Source organism: Alnus glutinosa, chromosome 4 (genome assembly GCF_958979055.1).
Source record: "Alnus glutinosa chromosome 4, dhAlnGlut1.1, whole genome shotgun sequence".
In the NCBI taxonomy this organism is placed as follows: Eukaryota; Viridiplantae; Streptophyta; class Magnoliopsida; order Fagales; family Betulaceae; genus Alnus; species Alnus glutinosa.
Genome location: NC_084889.1, coordinates 10261340 through 10282272, shown reverse-complemented (window position 1 = coordinate 10282272; position 20933 = coordinate 10261340). Strand labels below are relative to the sequence as shown.

At 35.0% G+C, this 20933-nt stretch overlaps 1 protein-coding gene across 2 annotated transcripts; it reads right to left on the bottom strand.

Moving 5' to 3' along the window:
* Positions 1 to 439: 439 nt before the first annotated feature.
* Positions 440 to 18902, bottom strand: LOC133866468 (protein MRG1-like). 2 transcript variants are annotated; one of them, XM_062303002.1, is made up of 11 exons: positions 18520 to 18902; positions 15363 to 15416; positions 15158 to 15171; positions 13821 to 13966; positions 11909 to 11977; positions 11790 to 11827; positions 11481 to 11585; positions 3829 to 3908; positions 1930 to 2099; positions 1088 to 1172; positions 440 to 767 (listed from the first exon to the last, which is right to left on the bottom strand). In XM_062303002.1, exons 1-11 carry the CDS (start codon positions 18715 to 18717, stop codon positions 677 to 679), a joined length of 1050 nt encoding a protein of 349 aa, XP_062158986.1. In that variant the 5' UTR covers positions 18718 to 18902; the 3' UTR covers positions 440 to 676. The 2 variants fall into 2 exon arrangements, with proteins under 2 accessions (XP_062158986.1, XP_062158987.1); XM_062303003.1 differs by lacking the exon at positions 11909 to 11977 and having other exon boundaries at positions 18520 to 18896.
* Between the last annotated feature and the right edge of the window lie 2031 nt (positions 18903 to 20933).

Sequence of the window (20933 nt, the reverse complement as noted above, 5' to 3'; positions counted from 1 at the left end):
ATTACCCAGAGGTCTTCGTCTTACTCCCTTTATCTCACAGATTTTTACAACAATCTGTGATAAAAAAAAAAAGCCTCCCTTAAGCCCCAGAGTACTGAAGATGTTTCAGCTTCATGTCACGTTGAAGATTTCTTCTGCAATCTACTTTTGTGAAAAACCAGTTTATTTTTTCACTCGAGGACAATCCATTACACCTGATAAGAAAAGTTAACTCACCTTCACGCCACAACTAAAAATTGCTCTTGTAACTTTCATGACCATTTAAATAGAAGAAATCAAGGCACACTTAATTAATACCTTTAACTAAGTGATTTATAATTTGATTACATAGAAAATAACAGCAATTATAATCATCCTTTTTCTTGCAAAGCTAAACTGATGTCGAGCATGATTCCAACAATGAAAGATTCAGATACCAAAATTATATAACAAGGAACCATCAACCGTAATTGCCCCGCTTTCCTTCATCATATTTCTATTATAGTTACAGTTGGATATCTCTCATTTACAAAGGAGGATTAACATGAAGCACAGACATCTTGTTTCCAAATTTTCAAATCCTGGAAAATAGATTTAGAAGACACCAACCTAAAGCTGTTGTTCTATGGTATAATCGATACTATGTACAAAATTTCATTTTTTTTTTTTAAGTGAGTTATGTACAAACATCTCTGACCTAGTCATCTTCTTTGTTTGTGCTCGTTTCAACATCTTCCGGTACATGGTAAGTTGAGAGGAAAAATGCACTCTGATGCTTCTGTAAGAACCTGCATCACAAGATGTATAATCTCTCAGCATGTGTATAATACTTTCAAAAATTTCAAGAAAACTACAAGAGGCAGGTTATCCATACACAAAGAGACCTATAAGTATGAATGAGGTGACAAACTTCACTCCGAAGAGCTGTTTAATTTAGCTTTAGAATTTAATCTATAAGCAATTGTAATAGTTTTTTTTTTTTCTTTGAGTAGCATGCATCATAAATCATCCTGTGCAAATATAAATAATTTGCATTTTCATTTTCCCAATCATATTTTCTCACATGGACATATATATTATATGTTAAGATATCGATAAAATGTTATACTTTAGAAAGTCGACCAATTTTTGCTGCAGCTCCATCAATGTCTCCTCTTCAATGTTGGCATAGTACAATAACTCAGGCAACTTAACTGCAAATACCAAAAGAATCTCATTAGAAGCATGAAAAAAAGATGGCTGGCACTTCTATAACAAAAAACCATTACATAAGCCGAAAGATGCTACATTAAGCACTCATAGGAATTTTCAGAATTAGAAAGAATAGTCAATGTCTAGAAATACTGGAAATACATAACTTATAACAATTTTCGGGAAAAGTCCACGTACTCTCTTCAAACTACTACTTAACTCACAATGTCCCGCCCAGATTCTAAATTGCGACCATATCCCCCACCCCCAAACTACTAAAAATTTAAGGTCAACAAAAAGACAAAAATGATCTTAACAATTTTTTCAATAAGACAAAAATATCCCTATAAATTCGAGATTAAAAAAAGAAAAAGCCAAAAAACTCGGGAACAGGAAGTGTCTCGTCCAACCCCTAAATGGCCATGAGGGTGGTTCGGCTACCCCCTTCGGCCATATCTGGGAGTGGTTTGGCCCCCCCTCAATAAATAAAATATATATTTTGCCAAATGAGGGTGGCCAAACCAGTCCCCACCCTGTTCCAACATTTTGTTTTTTCCTTTTTTTTTTCTTTTTTTTTTTTAATTTATAGTGGAATTTTTGTCTTATAAAAAATTGATAGGGTCATTTTTGTCTCCTTGCCAAGCTTGTGGACATTGACAATTTTTAGTAGACATTACCAATTGAGTGGTAGCTCAAGGACTTTCTCCCAAATTTTCCAAAGCAAGCAATTCACTGTCTAGCATAAAAGGACAACCATACCAAAGAGGCGCAACAGATGTTCAGCACCATAAACAGTAGATGGAGAGACATCATCAGAAATTGCTTCGTCATATTGCTGACGCTCACTTTTGTATAAAAGAATCACTGGCAATGCTTTGTCGAAGTAACGATGTAACCCTTTCAGAATTTCTCTGAGTGAATCAGCTATCCTATATCGATGGAATTATGTTATGACAAAAAACAATGATGATATACAAAAATATAAACAAATTAACACTAACAATAGGAAATTACCAAGACCCAAATGCATCAATTAAAAGAACATGATACTAAGAACTTCACTCATGACAAAAATTGCACATACAAAGTGGAATCTCTAAATACAGAAGTTCGTAGTAAAGTTTAAACACTTGAGAGCATTCAGACCAGGGTAATATTTTCACATTTCTCTCACTTACAGAACTAGATAAAATAATATACAATATGGATGTACAACCTCTCTTTAAAACGCTTCAATGTCTATGTGTAAGGATATTCAGATGCCAAGCACAAACTTGCTTCATCCTTCCTTCATGACAATTGTACAACTAACAACCTTATCAATCAATGATATAAATCTATTGAAACCATAAGTTTAGTCAAAGACACTTCAAGAAATCAGAATCAGTGGAAATGTTTGAAATATTCAATAACTCAATTTATAATAATGAAGCTAACTTTTTATTTGTTACTTTGTATGGCTTCTTATTATTTTCTCGTACAGTTGTTAAATCCACTCAATTTCCCTTTCATGTATGCTTACCTGATGCTGCTACTGTGGTAGTAGCAGAAATGTTTCTTGTAGCCATAATAATTGCTGAATCAAAAACTTACAATTGAACTTATTCTTTCAATTGGTATTTTTTCTTATTCTTGTTTGTATCTTTGAAAACCAAAGTTGAAATTCAGTTAAGTGCTTTACAAATATATATATATAAAGAACATCTTTCATTTGGCCTCGTTATGCCTGGGATACTATCAAATGATTCTAACTCTGATATATATCAATCTTAAATCATACATTTCTTCAATTATAGCAAATCAAATTTTTCTAAACAAGCCTCTGTCTTGATTTGATGGTAACTCAGGTTAGCAATCAAGGTACCAGTTAAGTCTTGAACACATAAACCCACTCTCCACCTTGTTCTTACAAAGGGGAGAAGCACCCGTTAAGCGAGCTAGAGACAAAAGTGTATTAAAACTTGTGTTGTTTTATCATGCACACCAAAAATTTGTGCTGTTTCTGGTTCTTTCTTTGTTCTTTTAAGGGACGATAAAGACAAAGTGTGTTACCATTAGTCAGAAACAGATGTTTATGCAAACCAATAATTTTTCATTTTCTTGTTTTCTTTGTTCTTTGAATAATCAGATGCTCAGTGATTTAAGGTTTTTGCAACTTGACAAGAACCAACAGAAGTATTTTAGGGCAAAAGCTATGTTGAAAATATTTTCTCCACAAAAAAATCACCAGGAATCTATTTACATGCACAACGCTGAAAAAGTTGATTAAAATTCTCTATTGAGTCTAAAAAATCTTACAACACAAATATAATATCTAACCTAAGCTCTCTAGTGTTCAAAAGCTACTATAATTTAAATAAGACTCTTCAAAAGCAAGTAATTAAGGAAAGAAAAAAGAAAACAGAAAACACACTTTGCCTACTTCTGAGAATGACTGAGTTGTTCAGGCATTTTGTGGAAAAACCAGAAAAATTAAATTAATTCTAGTATACTATATCACAGATAAATATATGTACACCAGGTAACAATTTCTATCCGGTTAGACCAGCAAAAGATAATTCTCTGTAAATTCATGGTCCACTAAACAAGAACAACTTTAAAACTAGCAAGCCATAAAGGAAAAGACTGAGGTGGCAAAAAAGCATGGCATGAACTTACAAGCCATCCTTCTTCAACCTGTAATCAAGATACTTCCTCAAAATGTCATCAACATTTGGGGTACGTGGAAGTTTTACAAGCTGCAGGAGAGGACATGAATCAAAAACTTTTACACGCGAAAAATATATCAGAGAAAATCAAAACCTAAATATGTGACCAATAACTAGCAGCCACATAACGAGTTCTACTTTTCCTGAGATAAGGCCGTTCCCATCTGAACCCACTCCCCTCTTTTATTAATAATCACAGCCAAAGTTCAATGTAATTCTGTCCGGGTTCAACATTCCATGGTACCCTTTTCTATATTTGGTCAACATACCATGGTACCCTTGTCTGTCAGGTATAGGATTTGGCTACTTACAATTTCATGGTAGTTTTTGTCACATCTCAGCTAATATGCCATGCCATATGCAAATTACTAACAAAACCCAATTAGTTAATCATCATTGTAATATGTAGAATAGCCATGTGCAATAATTAAGAATAAAGTTTGGTTAATAATGCAAAATATGTATACAACCATGACAATAAAATGTTCCTCCAAATATTCCCTAACAAAATTAAGAATGAACAGTTGATCATGCAGAGTATGGCTGGAACAAAGTGCAATACCCAGAATAAATAAAAGATAGAAGAAAATAGAAATAAAAGACAAAAAAAAAAAATAAATAAGTTGAAAATTCTAAAATAAATTTAAAAAATAAAAATCTCGTTCGAACGAGCTTGCCACATTAGCATTGCTACTTTAACGAACAGGGTCTGGTGCCACATCAACAAGTTGCGTTCAATGCCACATGTAGGTGTGAAAACCCGGTTACAATTACCGGTTATTCGTTAAAACCGATAACCGTAACCGAGGTAGCCAGTTGGCCAAAATCGCCAACTGGCTCTGGTAACCGATTAGCCGGTTAACCAGTTATTTAATAACTGGCAGTTATCAGTTGGTACCCAGTTATCCGGATCGGTAACCAAAATTTTAAAAAATTGGGTTTTTAAGGCCTAATTTGAGTATTGGGTCTACTTTTTGGGCTTAACTTAAGATTTTTTTTTTTTAATAAGTAATTGCAATTTATTAAAAAACGCAAAAGGGCGCAACCCTTATACACAGGAAGTATACAAGAGAACTCCTAAAAGTGACGAACAGAGAATAAATTTAAAAAGTCTACATAATTAAAAACACTCAAACTATGATGGGGCGCTATCCAAAAATATAATGTATTGAGCAACCGCTTCAATAACTCCACCATAAATGTCTCTACATCTTCAAACAGTCGAGCATTCCACTCCCTCCAAATACACCACAACAAGCACAGAGGAGCTAACCGCCAAGCCTCTTTAGCATGACTACATCCAATTGCCGCCCCCCAATTACTCAACAACTCCAACACCGTTCGTGGCATAACCCACTCAACCCCAAATAAAATAAGAACGTAGCTCCAAAGATCCCGGGCTACCTCGCAGTGAAGCAACAAGTGATCAATAGACTCCCCACTCTTCTTACATAAACAACACCACTCAATTACTATAACATTCCTCTTATGCAAGTTATCATGCGTCAATATTTTGCCCAAAGCAGCTAACCATACGAAGAAAGCCACCATTGTTGGAGCCTTAACACGCCAAATAATTCTTCCAAGGAAAATATTGAACAGATGGGCCATCTTTCCTAATAAGCTCTTCATAGAAGGATCTCACCTCAAATGAAACTTTTTTAGAGGGATTCCACGCTAACCTGTCACCTTCTCCATTTCGAGCCGAAGTGGAGTAAAGTCGATCGAAGAAAGAAAGGACCATATCCATCTCCCAATCCTGGATTTGACGCGTGAAGAGAACATTCCACTGAATTACACCATTATGAACCACCAAATTATCCGCTACCATCTCATCTTTGTTCCTTACTATACTAAAAAGAGCTGGAAAGCATTACTTCAAAGATCTATCCCCACACCACCAATCTTACCAAAAACTAATATTTGATCCATTCCCCACTTCAAAACGAACAAAATTGCGAAATTTCTCCCACCCCCACTCCAAAAGAACCCGAAACCTCTTTCGAGCACCACCCACCCTTTAAACTCTCAAATTTGGCATCAATCACCAAACGCCATAAAGCCTCTCTCTCCCTACCATATCTCCACAACCACTTACCCAAGAGTGCTCGATTGAACTGGATGACATTGTGAACTCCCAACCCACCTGCATGCAAAGGTGTACAAATCTTGTTCCAATTCACTAGATGAAATTTGGTCTCATCACCAATGCCACCCCAAAGAAAATCCCTTTGAATTTTATCAAGACGATTAGCCACCCTCCTAACTTAAGATTTTTTAGACCTTTAAAAAAACATTTCAACCTTTTTTTTTGATCCGATTTATATATATATATACACACACACCCGGTTACCGTTATAACCGGTTTCAATATTTTCTAAAATCGGTAACCGTTCCAGTAGGGCCGGTTACCGGTTTCCAACCGACCGTCCGGCTTAACACCCCTAGCCACATGTTAAGTTAAATGCTATGTGTCCCATGCTAGAGAATCTCTTAATGGCTAAGAAATAATCTCGTTCAAACAAAATTAAGGCTTGTTCAAACAAGCCACACATCAGGCGTTTAACCAAAGTAGACGACACATCATGACACGTTTTGCTGAAAAAGCTTTCTATAACTAGGGGATTTCCGAATTTGAAACTCCACAAATGTCATTCCCTTGTCTTCCAGTACCTAGAAAGAGGTTTTTTAGAGTATTGGTAGTGAGAGAAAGAGGGAAACACTTGGAGAAATCCAAAAGAAGGAAATCTTGCAGGAAGCTCAGTAAGGTAATGTTTCTGCCAATTTCTCTCCATTTATTGAAGTAATGATTAATTTGTGTCAATTAAGTGTTGATAGTGATAATCCATTAGAGGTTACAATGCTTAAATTACATTAGGATTGTTAAACATTAAAGTAAGCTGGAAATTAGGGTTTGATTTAAATAGATCAATTTTAATAGTACATTGTGTATTTTGGAATGCATGTTCAGATAATTATGGTGATATAATATAGAGGAAGTGATTGATGATGAGAAAATTAAGGTTCAAGAAAAGTTCTACGTCAGATAATTTAAGATAGGATATCTCGTTCGAACAAGACTAGGTTCGTTAGAACAAGATAGTGAGAGAATGAGAAATTGGGAAAAATGATTGTCTAGGGTTTTGATAGAATGTTATGATTTTCAACGATAGAGAACCCTAACTATTGAATGTGATATGTTCAAGACAGATACGTAAAGGAAGTAAAAGTTAGCGAAGATCCAAATGAAACAAGTAAATTTGTTTCCTGTATTAATATTGCATATGTTTTACATGAAATATTTTACCATGCATTAGTAAGTAAACCATTCTACTATTTGAAGTATCAATACGTTTTTGCATGCATCTGTAAGTAAATTTATTTACCTACAACAAATTGATTTTCATCATAAGGTTTTCAAAAAGAGATTTATGAAAAAAATATACATAGTACAAAGTATGTTCTTAAAAGTTATTTTCAATAATAGTTTTATGAATAAATTTAAAAAAAAAAAAAGTACAAAGTTTACAATACGAAAGTTTACCCAAGGCAAGCCTAGTTCAATCGAGGATTATACGTTCGAGACCCATGGAGGCGTTGAGTAAAATGATCTTAGCCTTAATGGATGGGGTCTTTTATCAGGCTTCACAATGTGGTCAACGAGTAGTGGTGCTATCAACATTTCTCATATTTTGTTTGCACATGACGCCCTGATTTTTAGCGAGGCAAATCCAAGTCATCTACGCAATTTGTGTAGGTTGTTTTTATGTTTTGAAGTGGTTTTTCGTTTGAAGATTAATTTGGCTAAATCAGAGTTGGTCCCGGTTGGCAATGTTATAAATGTTGAAAGTTTGGTATTTTGGGCTGTAGGGTATCTTCCTCGCCTATGAAGTATCTAGGTCTTCCCTTGGGAGCTTCGTTCAAAGCCAACCATATTTGGGATGACATCATTTAGAAGGATGAGCATCGTTTGGCTGGATGGAAGATAATGTACTTATCAAAAGATGGGAGAGTTACATTAATTAAAAGCACTTTCTCTAATTTTCCTACCTATTTCATGTCCCTTTTCCCCCCTTCCAGTTCATGTGGCCAATTGCCTAAAGAAATTACAGCGGGATTTTTTGTGGAGTGGTATAGGTGAAGAGTTCAAATTTCACTTGGTTAGCCAGGCAACGTTCTGTACTCCGTTTTCAAAAGGAGCACTTGTGTTCAATTGAGCTTTTATGAGGAAGTGGCAGTGGCGCTACGTTCACGAGAAAGATGACCTATGGAGGATTGTTGTGGATTCTAAATATGGCAGTGATCAGGGTGGGTGATGTTCTAAGGAGGCTCATGGGTGGGGCTCTGAAAGAATATTAAGAGCGTGTTTGGCATTGCGTTGGGAAATAGAGCTTTTAAAGCCAAAAATTGTTTTTCAAAAAAAGCTTCATTTTTAAGCTTTTCTCAAAAGTCCGTTTTGGACTTTTTTGAGTAAAAAAAGTCAAAGAAATACTTTTGGAGTTTTTTACCAAACATACTAGCTTTTTGTTTGGCACAACTTTTTAAGTACTAAAAGAACTTTTTAAGCTCCATAACACAATCTCAAAAAAGCCTAACACTTGCTATAAAATACCCAACATAAAAACTAAAATATCCACTATAAGAGAGGCTGAGGGGAGCTTTCTAGCCACATTAGATTTAAAATGGGGGATGGCTCCAAAATTCAATTCTGGCATGACGTTTGGTGTGGGGGTCAAGCTCTGAAGACTTTCTTTCCGGACTTGTTTAGCATTGCTCGTTTTAAGGAAGCTACTATAGCAGATCATTTGAAGCTTTCTAGTACCTCTCATCAGTGAAATATTAACTTTCTCAGAGCAGCTCATGATTGTGAGGTGAATCTCTTTCCCTCTCTTTACACTTGTATTCCAATTAGAGTGAGACAGGGTGTGGAGGACAAACTTTGTTGGATACTTTCCAAAAGAGGGTTGTTTTGTGTTGGGGATAGTGCCCTAAACTCCATTTTTTTTGTAAGACATTTTAGTTAAAAATGAATAAAGTTATTATTTACTGATTTATTTAATTGAACATATAGCATATAACCTGTTTACATGCTTATCTTTATTGATTATTTATAATGTGCATATAAATGGTCCATGAATTGTATTGAATATGGTTTATAGTGTGACTAATGAGATTATCACACAAGAAGATCTTAAACTATAAACCTTACAAGTTCATAAGCTATTGTCCGCACTCATTGGAACTGGGCATTCCATTTGCTAACACTGTAACACATCAACCAGGATGATTTATCTTGATCGAGAGAAGTGTGGAAGCATAGGGATGCAATGCACTGAACGACCATGGGAGTTGTCATTCCTTATAAACAATGTAAAAAATAAATGATTGTAACTTTAAAACTTTTTATAATATTGATTCTAAACCCTAAGAGAATTGTGAACTCAGATGTCAAGTAAAAGTCATTTTGATGCATTTAGGAGTGAGACCTTTACTGCGGTCAAAATTCTCGGTACATTGGGAGATCACATGTAGCATTGTGGAAACATCTTTTTCAAAAAAGAATCAAAGTCCTTTATTTAAAGGATATTAATTTTCCCTTAAAATAGATTTAGTAGATTAATTATTTTGAGTCTTAGGCCAGAGCATTTTTGGGTACTCAAGGATAATGAAATAGAGAATTAATGTGATGGTATTATTGAATTCTCTACATAATATTTCATGGATGAATCAAAAGTCAATATTAAGAATTATCTAACAGATTAATTGTATTAATCAAAAACATAAATCAGAGTTCAATTACATTTGTTTAATGAAATCACTTGTAATTACATAGTAACCTTGTGACAATCATGAGCTGACAAGGGTCACGAGCTTATTTAAAGTTAGTTTTATTTTTCCCTTTGGGTTCCTCACCGAACTAATGTAAATTAACCAAGTTCAGACTTTTATTTATTGGGCTAGAGACAATTAATGCATAAAGATGCATAGGCAAGAATATGGGCTTGAGGATAAAACCCAAGCCCAAGACCAGGGGATAGGCGCATGGGCTGGGACTAAAATCCAGCCTAGGTCGTATGGTTTCAACTTATTCCCCTAGTAGCACACCTCCTAGTCCCACAGGAATTAGAATTGCTTCACCTAGTCCCACATGGATTAGAACTACCTCCTCTCTCAGTATGCTAAGCCTATAAATAGAGAGCTTTGTAACACTCACAATTCACTCCAAATCTTCAGTATTCACTAAGAACTTAATATTCTTGAATATTCTCATGAATAAGTAATTTTGTGAGAGTAAGTTGAGAACCCACACTCTTGGTTAATTTTAGTCATCGGTAGACCTCTTTGCCAATTGGAGAGTGCCAGGGGGTAGGTCTTAACTTGACGCAGTTTGGAAGATGATTCTTGTGTGGTGTATATGGAGGGAAAGAAACGATCATAGTTTTGAGGACCATGAGAGGACCTTGGTGGAATTAAAGGGCTTTATTCTTTAAAACTCTCTTTCTTTGGGCCGCTACCTTAGATTCTAATTTTTTGAGTTTTCATGTCTTCTTAGATCTCTTCTCCGCTTCTAGCTACGCTTTTCTCTTCTACACTCCATATGTACTTCGGTTGCGCCTTTGTGCTTTTGTTATTACTTATCAAAAAAATCAGGTTTTCAAATAGTGCTCTAGAATTGTTCTTACAGTTATCGTTCAATTAAATTCCGCTACTATTCTTAAAGTCAGGTAATAGCGCCTTATAGGTTTTACCAATGTGGAAAAAAAATGATGAAAATGTTGGGTGTTACCCAAAGGCAACCAAAATCAGCCATGTGACTCATTTATATCATAGTTAAGGTTATGATAGTTATCTCGCAACATTAGGTCGTTGATTATTGTTAAAGTATTAATTAAATTATTAAATTTATCATTTCCTTTCAGCTTAATATTTTTAGATAAATTTAAGATAATATCATAGTAGAGATTTTGAATTCGAAGCTTGACTCCACATTTTATCTCCATTTAAGTTATATATTCAACGTATTCCACCTCACTTGTTAAGGGATAGTTTGAGCCCACACATGAGAGAGAGAGAGAGAGAGTGTTAAAGTATTAATTAAATAATTAAATTTACCCTTTTCGGATAAATGATAATTTAACAATTATCAATAAAAAAAATATATGTACATGAGCTTCTTTAAATTCAATATAAGCATAAACCTCAGAAACAAGTGCACTGACTGCACGGTAAGGCATGTTTGATGTTTCCTTTATTGTAAATGAAATCCCACAAAATCAGATCACTTATGCTCAGACATATAGGTTCACCATGGGAACAGGAAAGGGACATAGAAAATTCACAAGCTAAAGAATATAGATTGATTACACCATGGGAGCAGGAAAGAAACAGAGATTTTGCAAAGCTGGAGTAATTAGATGCACATCAAGATGACAAAAGAAAAGGCTCTCATTTAACAGCAAGTCTACTGAAGAATTTTATTGCAATTATGTTCCAACACCAAATTAGGCATTATCTGATGACTAGTCTCTGAGGTTTTTCTTTATTATTTTGGGGTAAGCTAGAAATCTCAAACGTACCACAGAAATTAGAGGATATAGTTACCTTGCCTAAATGAGTAATAAATTCACAGTCATCAACCAATTGCTTCTTCAGTGGTGGTGGAAGTTGGATGTTCACAAGCTTGTCCAAGGGTATTGTGCCCTTCTCCTAACAGTAGGTAAACAATTGGCTCAGTAAAGATACCAAACTAACAATGGAAAACCTGGGGGAAAAAAAAAATCCTCATTGAAGTAAAAAACAATTATTTTGCTGATTTGAATGAAATATCAAACTAATGCATATGAATTAGTCAGGATTATGCAAAAGGAACGAAATCATGCGTGGGTGAGCTGGAAGTGCTTCAGGCAATACCTTAATGGAGTCATTCTTTCGCTTCTTGGCTCTTCCCACTGCATTGAATTTTCCAGAATAGCTCAGAAAAAGAGACAAAAACAACATCCCATTTAAAAATATATATAAACAATACCCACATATTTGCAGATTGCAGCGAACCAGTTTTCTTTTTTTTCTTTTTAAATGAATAAGACTAGATGCAACTGCTGAATAATGAGAAGAATGTTGGGTCAGAATCAATGTAGGCACATAAATTGTAAAATATATTAAAATAGGAACACAGAATTTTGGAGTAGTTCGGCCTTAAAGGCTTGCGCCCTCCACCACCAAATATCCTATAGGGCTACATCTTAATCTTATTGACTTGTTTGATAATATAGTGGAAATGCATATACATAGGCCATGTAGATGTACAAATATAAGGAATGTAATTCCCATGATAATAATTAGATCATTACCTGATCAAATTTTGATATCATCTGATAAGGAAATGATGCAATTTAAGTATAGAAAGAAATCCTACGGATTCTAACATCTCCCTCAAACTCGGCGAAGGAGCTTGAGTTTGGAATGAAAAATAAATGGCAATTTTTTTTTTTTTTGCGAAGGCACATTCGTTTTTAATCCCCCCTCAAACTCAAAGTAGAAGCTTGAGTTTGGAAGGAAAATAATTAGTAATTTTTTTTTTTTTTAATATTTTTTACTTCTTTCTTTTTTTTTTTCCTAGATTGAGTAAACTCATCAGTGAAGATGGAGAAGGTTGTTCGATATGGTGGCCGAATCAGTGGCGATGACTTGGTTGGGGGCAATAGTTGCAGGGACAATGGTCGGCCTTTGTTGCCGAGGACAGCAACAAGTGACATTGGCTTATGGTGTAACCAGAGACAGTGGCCGGTGATAGTTGCTAGAGATGGCCAGATAGAGTGGGATACAGTGGCCGGATACAACGGGATTTTTCCTCAGTTAAGCAAATCGACAGTCTTTGTGCCTGCTTTTTGGTGCTGAAACACCAAAACCGGTTGACAGTGACAACGCATTAGAGGTGGTGGCGGAGTTTGTAGCGCGTGGAAGGCAGAGATGAACCAATGCACGTGCGGCCGCGTGGCAAGTTGGAATGACTTCATTCTACTAGCACAGTGCAGATCAGGACGAGTAGAATCTTTTGAGTATTATTGTTTTTGTAAAACAGTACTCAAAGACACCTGAACTAAACAATTGAAGACCACAAAAAAAAAAAAAAAAGGCTTTGATACCCTGTAGGAAATATAAAAATATAAAATAATGTAAAATATAGGAATGCGGAAGCAAGAGAAAGAGAACGCAAGTTTGGTATGGTTCGGTCTTAGAGGCATGTGTCTACCACTAGGAAGTGTCGCATAGGGCAACATCTTGATATTATTGACTTATTTGATAATACAGTGAAATTGCCTATTTATATGCCATGTAGATGTACAATATAAGGAATGTAAATCTCATGATAATGATCAGATTTTGATATCATCTTATGAGGAAATTATACAATTTAAGTCTAAAAAGAAATCCTATGAATTCTAACATAAAAGGCAGAATGCTCGAGTTAAATTTTGATTGTATAGTTCAGATTGACAAGAAGAATGCTAGGTCAGAATCAACGTAGACACATAAATGACGGAATGCTTAAGTTCAATTTTGATTGTATAGTGCTGACTGATAAGAAGAATGTTGGGTCAGAATCAATGCAGACTCTCACATCCATCTTGATGCTCAACACCAATCAATGAAACATATGCCCAGAGTTCCAATTTTTATAGGTTAGCACTGCTTTTCTTCGATCGTCAGAGACAGAAAAACAGCACAAGTTTTATCACTATATTCAAAGAGAAAAGAAGAGGAAAAAGAACAAGAAACAAACAAAATACAGTTCTAGCACCACATCCAAATAGAAAATATGAGGAAAAGGAACAAGAAAGAAATAAAGAAAAAATTAAGAACATATCTGATGCTTTGGCAAAACAAAAATATCAATATTTGAGTTAATAGTAACTAAATTAGCAAGAGGATAGATCTAACCATTGGAACTTTTTGGTTTAATCAGCGAAGAACGTGGTAGCTTTGTATTCTTCTCTAAGAACTGCTTCTTGTTGAGGCCCTTTTGTTTCTGCACATTCTCCTCCGTGAACTTCATCAAACGATCCATGCCAACCCATTCATCCCAACTGTTGAAGAAAACAAAGCCTAATGAAATTAAGGGTATGCTTGTTAATGACTTTGACAAGAGTTTTTTTTTTTTTTTTTGGTATTTTGATTTGAAAAAGTATTTTATGTGATATAAGGCTGAGAAGTGATTTTGGTGAGGCCCACATTTGAGAAAATATTTTCTATGGAGTCCACATAAAAAAATTGTTCGGTAATTTTTTTGGAAAGTGACTTGTGTTTTCAAATAAACTACTAAACATGCTTATTTTGAGAAAACAAAAATAAGTGTGGAGCTGACTTCTTTCTTATAAAAATTAAAAATATAAAAAAAAAAAAAAAAAAAAAAAAAAAAAAAAAAATGTGGGTGTGCTGCCACCCTCAGCAGAGGAAGTACAACCAAGGTAGCCACACGGCCACCCCTCTCCTCCGTTCGGGGTCGCAGTGCTACCATTTCTCTCTTTTTTTAATCGTTCTATAAATAATAAGTCAGCCCTACTTCTGAAAAATTAAGCATCTATTTTCCTAAAATATTCCTAAAAGAATGTGTGAACATTTTTTTATTTTTTATTTTTTTAGAAAAAAAAAAATCCTAAAAAGTGTTTAGTGTTTTGTTTTTCTGATAAGTGTTTTGAGTTTTGTTTTTTGAAAAGTGCTTTGTGTTTTGATATTTGTTAAATGTTCTGAGAAGAGAAAGACTTTTTGAAGCCGTTACCAAACATAGCCTAAGATTCCTTGCAGTTCATATAAACAGAACTGGCTAAAGAAACTAACAACAAAAAACCCACAATTGCACATCAATACTGGTGTTCAAAACAATTGCACCAACATGCAAAATGCATCAATACTGGAGTTCAAAACAATTGAACCAAGATGCAAAATGCAAATTATTGAAGCCATTATTCTGTAATGTAAAATAAGAAAAATTATGATATGAATATAAAAATAAATAAATAAAAAGGAACAAGAGCTATAGTATTGAGCTTGAAGGAAAAAAAAAAAAAAATAGGATCAACAAAAAGGCTAAATGAGAGGTGCTGGAACCACCATCATCTGTAAAGTGAAACATAATATGCTTAAAAAAAATAAATAAAAAATAAAAAAAAAAGAGCTAGAACTCCAGTTTCAACTACCAACCGCCTGCCACATAGAAAAATTAAATCAGAATTCAGAATTTTCAGATGCCAGGTACACTAACGGGAAATCATACTCACTTTTTGCTCCAGCCCTGCACAACACAAGTGAGTATCTGATCAAGATACTATAACAGGATGCCATTTGATGATGCAACCAAGAACACAGAGATAAAGGTAAAATTTATAAAGCATTGAGGAACCAAATAACAGACACAGTACTATGGCTCAACACACTCTTGAAGAAAATTTTTAATATAACATAGCAAAAAAAGTTAATACTTACAGGATAATGAACAAGAAAGCTCCACTCCTTCCCCCGGTATTCAATTTTTCTCACCTTGCAAATAAAACATATATCATATTAGACTAACCAAATAAGAGAGCATTAACATTTACAATACAAAAAGTCAACAAAATCTGAAGATGCAGCAGTACAAGCACTTAAGGTTACTTCCAAATCATACGTGCTTTTAACTTAGTGTATACATATATTACCTATCCCACCAAAAAAAAAAAAAGGTGTATATGTTTACTCAAGAAAGGATCACAAATTGCACATTCAAGCTTATGCAACATGCTTAAGGTCATGGGTTTTAACAGTTGAGGAGAATTACTTCAATGCATATGTATGGCCTTTCCAACTAACCAAAAAATGAGATATACATTGCCCCAAAGATAAGGAAAAATGTACCAACCATCATATATGCTTGATGAACAATGGTGCAAGGATACTAATATGAATCATTAGCCAATACTATCCCATTAGTCAAAGGAATCAGGACACAGATAGTTTGCCACACGGTCCAGCTTGTCTTCTTCTCAACCGTGGGGAAAATCAAAGAAACTGTGCAGTATAGCCAGCCGGTTCAAGACTGATGCAAACAACAAAAAGTCAACTTTCTTTAATTTAGTTTTATTTAATTTTGTGAGCCAAATGTATCTGTAGTTTTCTTCTTCTTCTTCTTCTTCTTTTTAATTTCAGGAGATGAGTTGCACTTCTAATCCTTACGATCTTATTTTGGGTTTATTATGTTTTTTATTTTATTTGTGAGTTTAACTCGTTATTTAGGTAATGCTCATAAAGGCCAAGTCCAATTAGGATTAAGCATTAGATGCCTCTCTATAGATATAAGGGTTTTTCATAGAGTAGTGCTATATACCATATTTTTATCCTACAATGCTGATGTGGCAAGTCCCAACCAACCTTTGATTTTATTTTTTTATTTTTTATTTTTATAAAGATTGATGGAAGGATTGGAGTCCCACATTAATATTGTAGGATAAAAATGTAGTTTCTAGCATTACTCTTTTTCATATTATGGTTGAATGAAGAAGACAACTAAGAAATTTCCAACAATAATTGTTCTTCAAGGTGTGATACAAACCTTCTCCAAAGTATGATGCCAAGGAAACTCTTAAGTGTGATACTTAAGAAAACTAGGTACAACCGGTGGCAAAGACAGTCGGGCTGGGGTGCCATGCCCCCCCCCCCTCCCCCCCCCAAAAAAAAAAAAATCTACTTGGTGGCCTAGCCTACCAAAAATATATATATAATACAACGGTGACACCTATTACACTTTTTAGTCGTTACACAATGCAATTTTTACTTATCAAAAAAAAGATTATGCATATTGTTGTAATATTATAAATCAAGGTATTTTTGTAAATTCTTCTTCCTCTTTCTTTTATAGTCTTTTTCTTCTTCCTCTTCCTTTCTCTTCTTTTTCTTCTTCTAGCATTATTTTCCTTACAGTTGTATTTAGTTCTATTATAGACTTATAGTGTTATTTTGGAATTGGATTTGGGGTTCTATTTTAAATCCTGACACCCCTACTGCCTAGTCTCCCACCCCCACGAATTGACCCATGTGTTATTTGCCAACAAGTGAGCACTATAGTATAGTCCATGGATTGACGCATTACATAAAAACATTGAATGGAACATTAGTATGGAGAAGTTGAGATCACTACATGTATAATGTAGTAAATAAAGTTGAAAGAATCACTAGGCAAAAAGACAAACAGTTTAAATACTTGCATTGTTTGTGCATTTCAAACACCAATGGGCATGCAGGAAGAACCCAAGTCACACGAGAGTTTTATTTGCAAAGGGAGTTTGTTGTTCATGAGGAGTTCTTTTCCACATCCGTTGCAAGTCCCATAGGAGTCTCAGTGTTCACATCTAGTGTCATGATCCATTCACTAGCAATTTCTATTATCTACATTCCTATTGAATAAGTAGGTAATATATATAAGAAAAATAATACGCATTCATATCTTGCCCATCTTTTACCCATATCTTTTGTAAATCCATTATTGAATCTGTGGGACCACATATTCAATGATGGATTTGCTCATTTCTTATATGGAAATGGACAAGAAATGAGCAAAAGATGGAAACCAAACATTTCTCTATATATAATGCCCGGTACTCGAAGAAGGAATTAATGAAGAAGTTTATTACAAGCTAACTATTGGAGTGCTCTTCTGGTGTAACGCCAGGTCTCCTTGTTAGCGTTAATTTCTCTTCTGCTGCGCCAATGCTTAATATTTTATTTGAGAAAAAATTCACAAAAACACCACGCTGGAGACAAGTAAGTCTTCAATCACTTATACCAAACAGGGAAGTCATCAATATATTATCAACTCCAAGGAGTTCTCAGATGCTACTAGTTGGAGCACTCTCAGGCCATATGAGTACAGGGAGAGTAAAGGATGATATATTTAAAGGGGAATACCATACAAATCTCCCAAGAATTTTAGGCTTGTTTCAAAATAAACCATGAGTTTCTAATTCTATTAATATCCACAATATAGTTTCAAAGTGAGTCTCTATTAAGTAAAGAAACCTGAGTAAGCTATACTTGGGACTGGAAACTAAAACCACTTGACCTGAATACCAAAAGCTGAAAAGCAGTTTCAGTGCCAAAAAATATCCTAACAAAACCGTCACATTTCTTTTTCTTTTCACTATAAAAAGACTCCAATTTATTCGCTACCAAATAGATTCAAAGTACAGCTCACAGGGATCTCTGCTTTCTTGGTTAACAGAGGCCCACTAAAGGTCTAAACTAAACCGATTTTGAAACCACTCGATTAATGTTCGTACAATTGAACTGAAGTGAGAAGATTGTTGCATCTGATGCCCACTCACTCGGTTGATGAGAAAAATATTATATAATATAATAGTAGTTCTTGCAATATGGACGAAAAACAAATCGTGGTTATTGGAAAATAAAATATAATCTAACCGTGGTTATTGGTCAATCAAGAGCAGGAGAAGTTTCTGCTTGAATTGAAGTTTCATTTTAGACGAATACTTCGTTTTGAAAAAGATAAAGCAAAAACCGATCATAATCTATGTTTTCCATTTCGTACTTTATCAAATTTCCTAAAACTATGTTCTAGAACCCAACCGACTGAAAAGAGAAAAGAGAGTACCTTGGCTTCGTAAACGCAAAGGTTATGGAAAGCAAGGACCTTTTCTCCTTCGAGGAAGGGGCAAGAATCGGTGTTAGGAGGATAATCGAAATCGCAGTCGCCGTCGTCGTCAATGTCCACGTCAGAATCGGTCTTGGTGACGGCGCCGTCGGATTCAGTGGCGGATGAGTCGGTAACCCCAGTCTTGGAGCTTCCCATTTCAATTGCAATAGGAGCTATTGCGATTCTCTTGGAAAGTTTGATTGCGAGGAGTGGACGAGCGGAGGAATTCTGGCTTCTCTATGGGTTCACTACTAACGCTCCCTCTTACTTTTAAAAACCGTGGAAATCTGTAGGCGTTGAGTAAACGCCGCCTTTGTTCGAATCTTCCAGTTTTATATGTAGAGCGATCTCCATTGTTTTTTTTTTTAAGGACATATTTCTATTTTGTAGCTAATTCTTAAAAATCGGTCTAATAAAATGATATTTATTTTTAAAACATGTAAGAAGCAAATACTTTCTTAAAATGTAATGTTATGGACTATTTTTTTATCCTCTCAAATTGAAATATAATGTCATGGACTACAAACGTTCTTAAAATTACCATTGAATTTTAAAGAAAAAAAGACTTGATTGCCTTAGCACGAACACGAACGTTTCGGTGTTTACTCATTGACGCGGTACTAAAAATTATCATTAAATAAAATAATGTATAAAAGTACATGCATGTATGCATACAGTATGGGAAAGATATGGCCAAAATTAGCCAAGATCTGGTTTTTTATTGCATAGAAATTTGCCTTCGCGTCAAGAAGAGGTCCTCTTGTGTCGTGATGGGTGGTTAGAGTTTCAGCGCTAAGTATCTGACATTTGTCAGGTTTTGCATAAATCTTGAAAAAAAAAACTAAATAAATAATTTCTAAAAATGAAATTTGATTCATACTAGAAAATTAAATTGAAAAATAACACACATCATATGCTTTTATATATGCTAATCTTTTAGTTCTCACCCAGCAAAATATTTAGAGAAAAAGATAAAGATAAAAATACAAAATAATCCTAAAACTTGGAGATCGAGTAATATACTTAAAGATAAAGCAAAATAATCCTCAAAACTTATGCCCGATTCTTATTATTTTTGTGTTGATTTTTTTCTATCAAGATATTTCAATATCATTAATTCAGTATCTGACAACTTATACTCTGTTTGTTTGGGCCTAAATTTTTTTTATATTTTTCGGTGTTTGGTATAACAAAAAATGATGGTCAACGGAAATCATTTTTAGTTTGACCGTAAAAGCCTCTTTAATTTTTGGAAAACGTTTTACGGATAAATCGTAAATTGTTTTCTGAATTTAAACTCTTCATTCTTACAAGCACGTTTGTGGAAATTCGCCACTGCCAAACATTGGAGTTTGTTGGTGACCCGAATCTACCGACGAAGGTCTCTGAATTTTGGTATCCGATCACAGGATTCAAGCGCTAGCGACCGCCACTAGATTCCGACAAAACAGGCTGGAATCTGGCACCGTCACCGTATTCCAGCTACCAGATTCCAACTAAATTGGCCGGAATCTGACTAATACGGTCGGAATCCATCCAATTTGCTGAAATCCGATTGTCTTGTGCCGAAGCTAGCCGGAATCCGGCACAAATACCTAGATTCTGACGAAACTAGTAGGAAGCTGGCCATTGCTGCCGGATTTCAGCCAAACTGGCCAGAATCCAGTAATAATAGCCGAAATTTAGTGGCCAGTGACGGAATCTCATCATCGGTGATTTCTTGCTATTGGTGATTTTTTCGTACGAGTTAAACACCAAAATATATTTTCAAGAAAATTATTTTTTCTTCGTTAAAAATATTTTACGTCGAAAAACATTTTACGTCGAAACAAACGGAACTAGGCGCTAATTCTTCTGCATCAATCTCTCTCATACACACGGCAAGCACACTTGGTAATAATCAAAAGCCGATATCCCAAAGCGTAAGAACAATTATCCGCGGATGCATAAAATAGAGAATTGAAAGCTTCAAAAAGAATCAGATATCAAACAATTTCATTGTTGCATGATATTGCAAATTAAACAGAACTGAAATTGTACGTTGTTCTACATCACGTAACCTATAAAAGAATGCTAAATCTTGTAAAAAAGAATGAAAGAATCAAGAATGGTGCTGATGGCAGTAAGCACTTTCCTAGTGTCCCTCTCCAGGACCTGGTCCCGAGTTCATGACCACTCCTAGACTCCGAGCATTCGTGATCCCATGACCCTCTCCCCCCGGGCTTGGTCCCCTAGTTTTGATCCCTTTTATATCCAAACGGCCGCCAACGAAAATCTCAACCCCTTTGGTTAAGGAGCTGCGAGGCTTGTCAGCATGGAGAGGACGAGCTTCTGACATGAAAATCTCAGAACTTAACAAGAGAACAATGAAG

Bases quoted from the DNA above. Each gene is read 5' to 3' on its own strand.
- LOC133866468 (XM_062303002.1), bottom strand. From the start codon at position 18,717: ATGGGAAGCTCCAAGACTGGGGTTACCGACTCATCCGCCACTGAATCC. The intron at 11,828-11,908 runs GTGGGTATTGTT...AATTCAATGCAG, and splicing joins TCGCTGCAATCTGCAAATAT to TGGGAAGAGCCAAGAAGCGA. The intron at 2,100-3,828 runs GTAAGTTCATGC...CCATCGATATAG, and splicing joins AGGTTGAAGAAGGATGGCTT to GATAGCTGATTCACTCAGAG.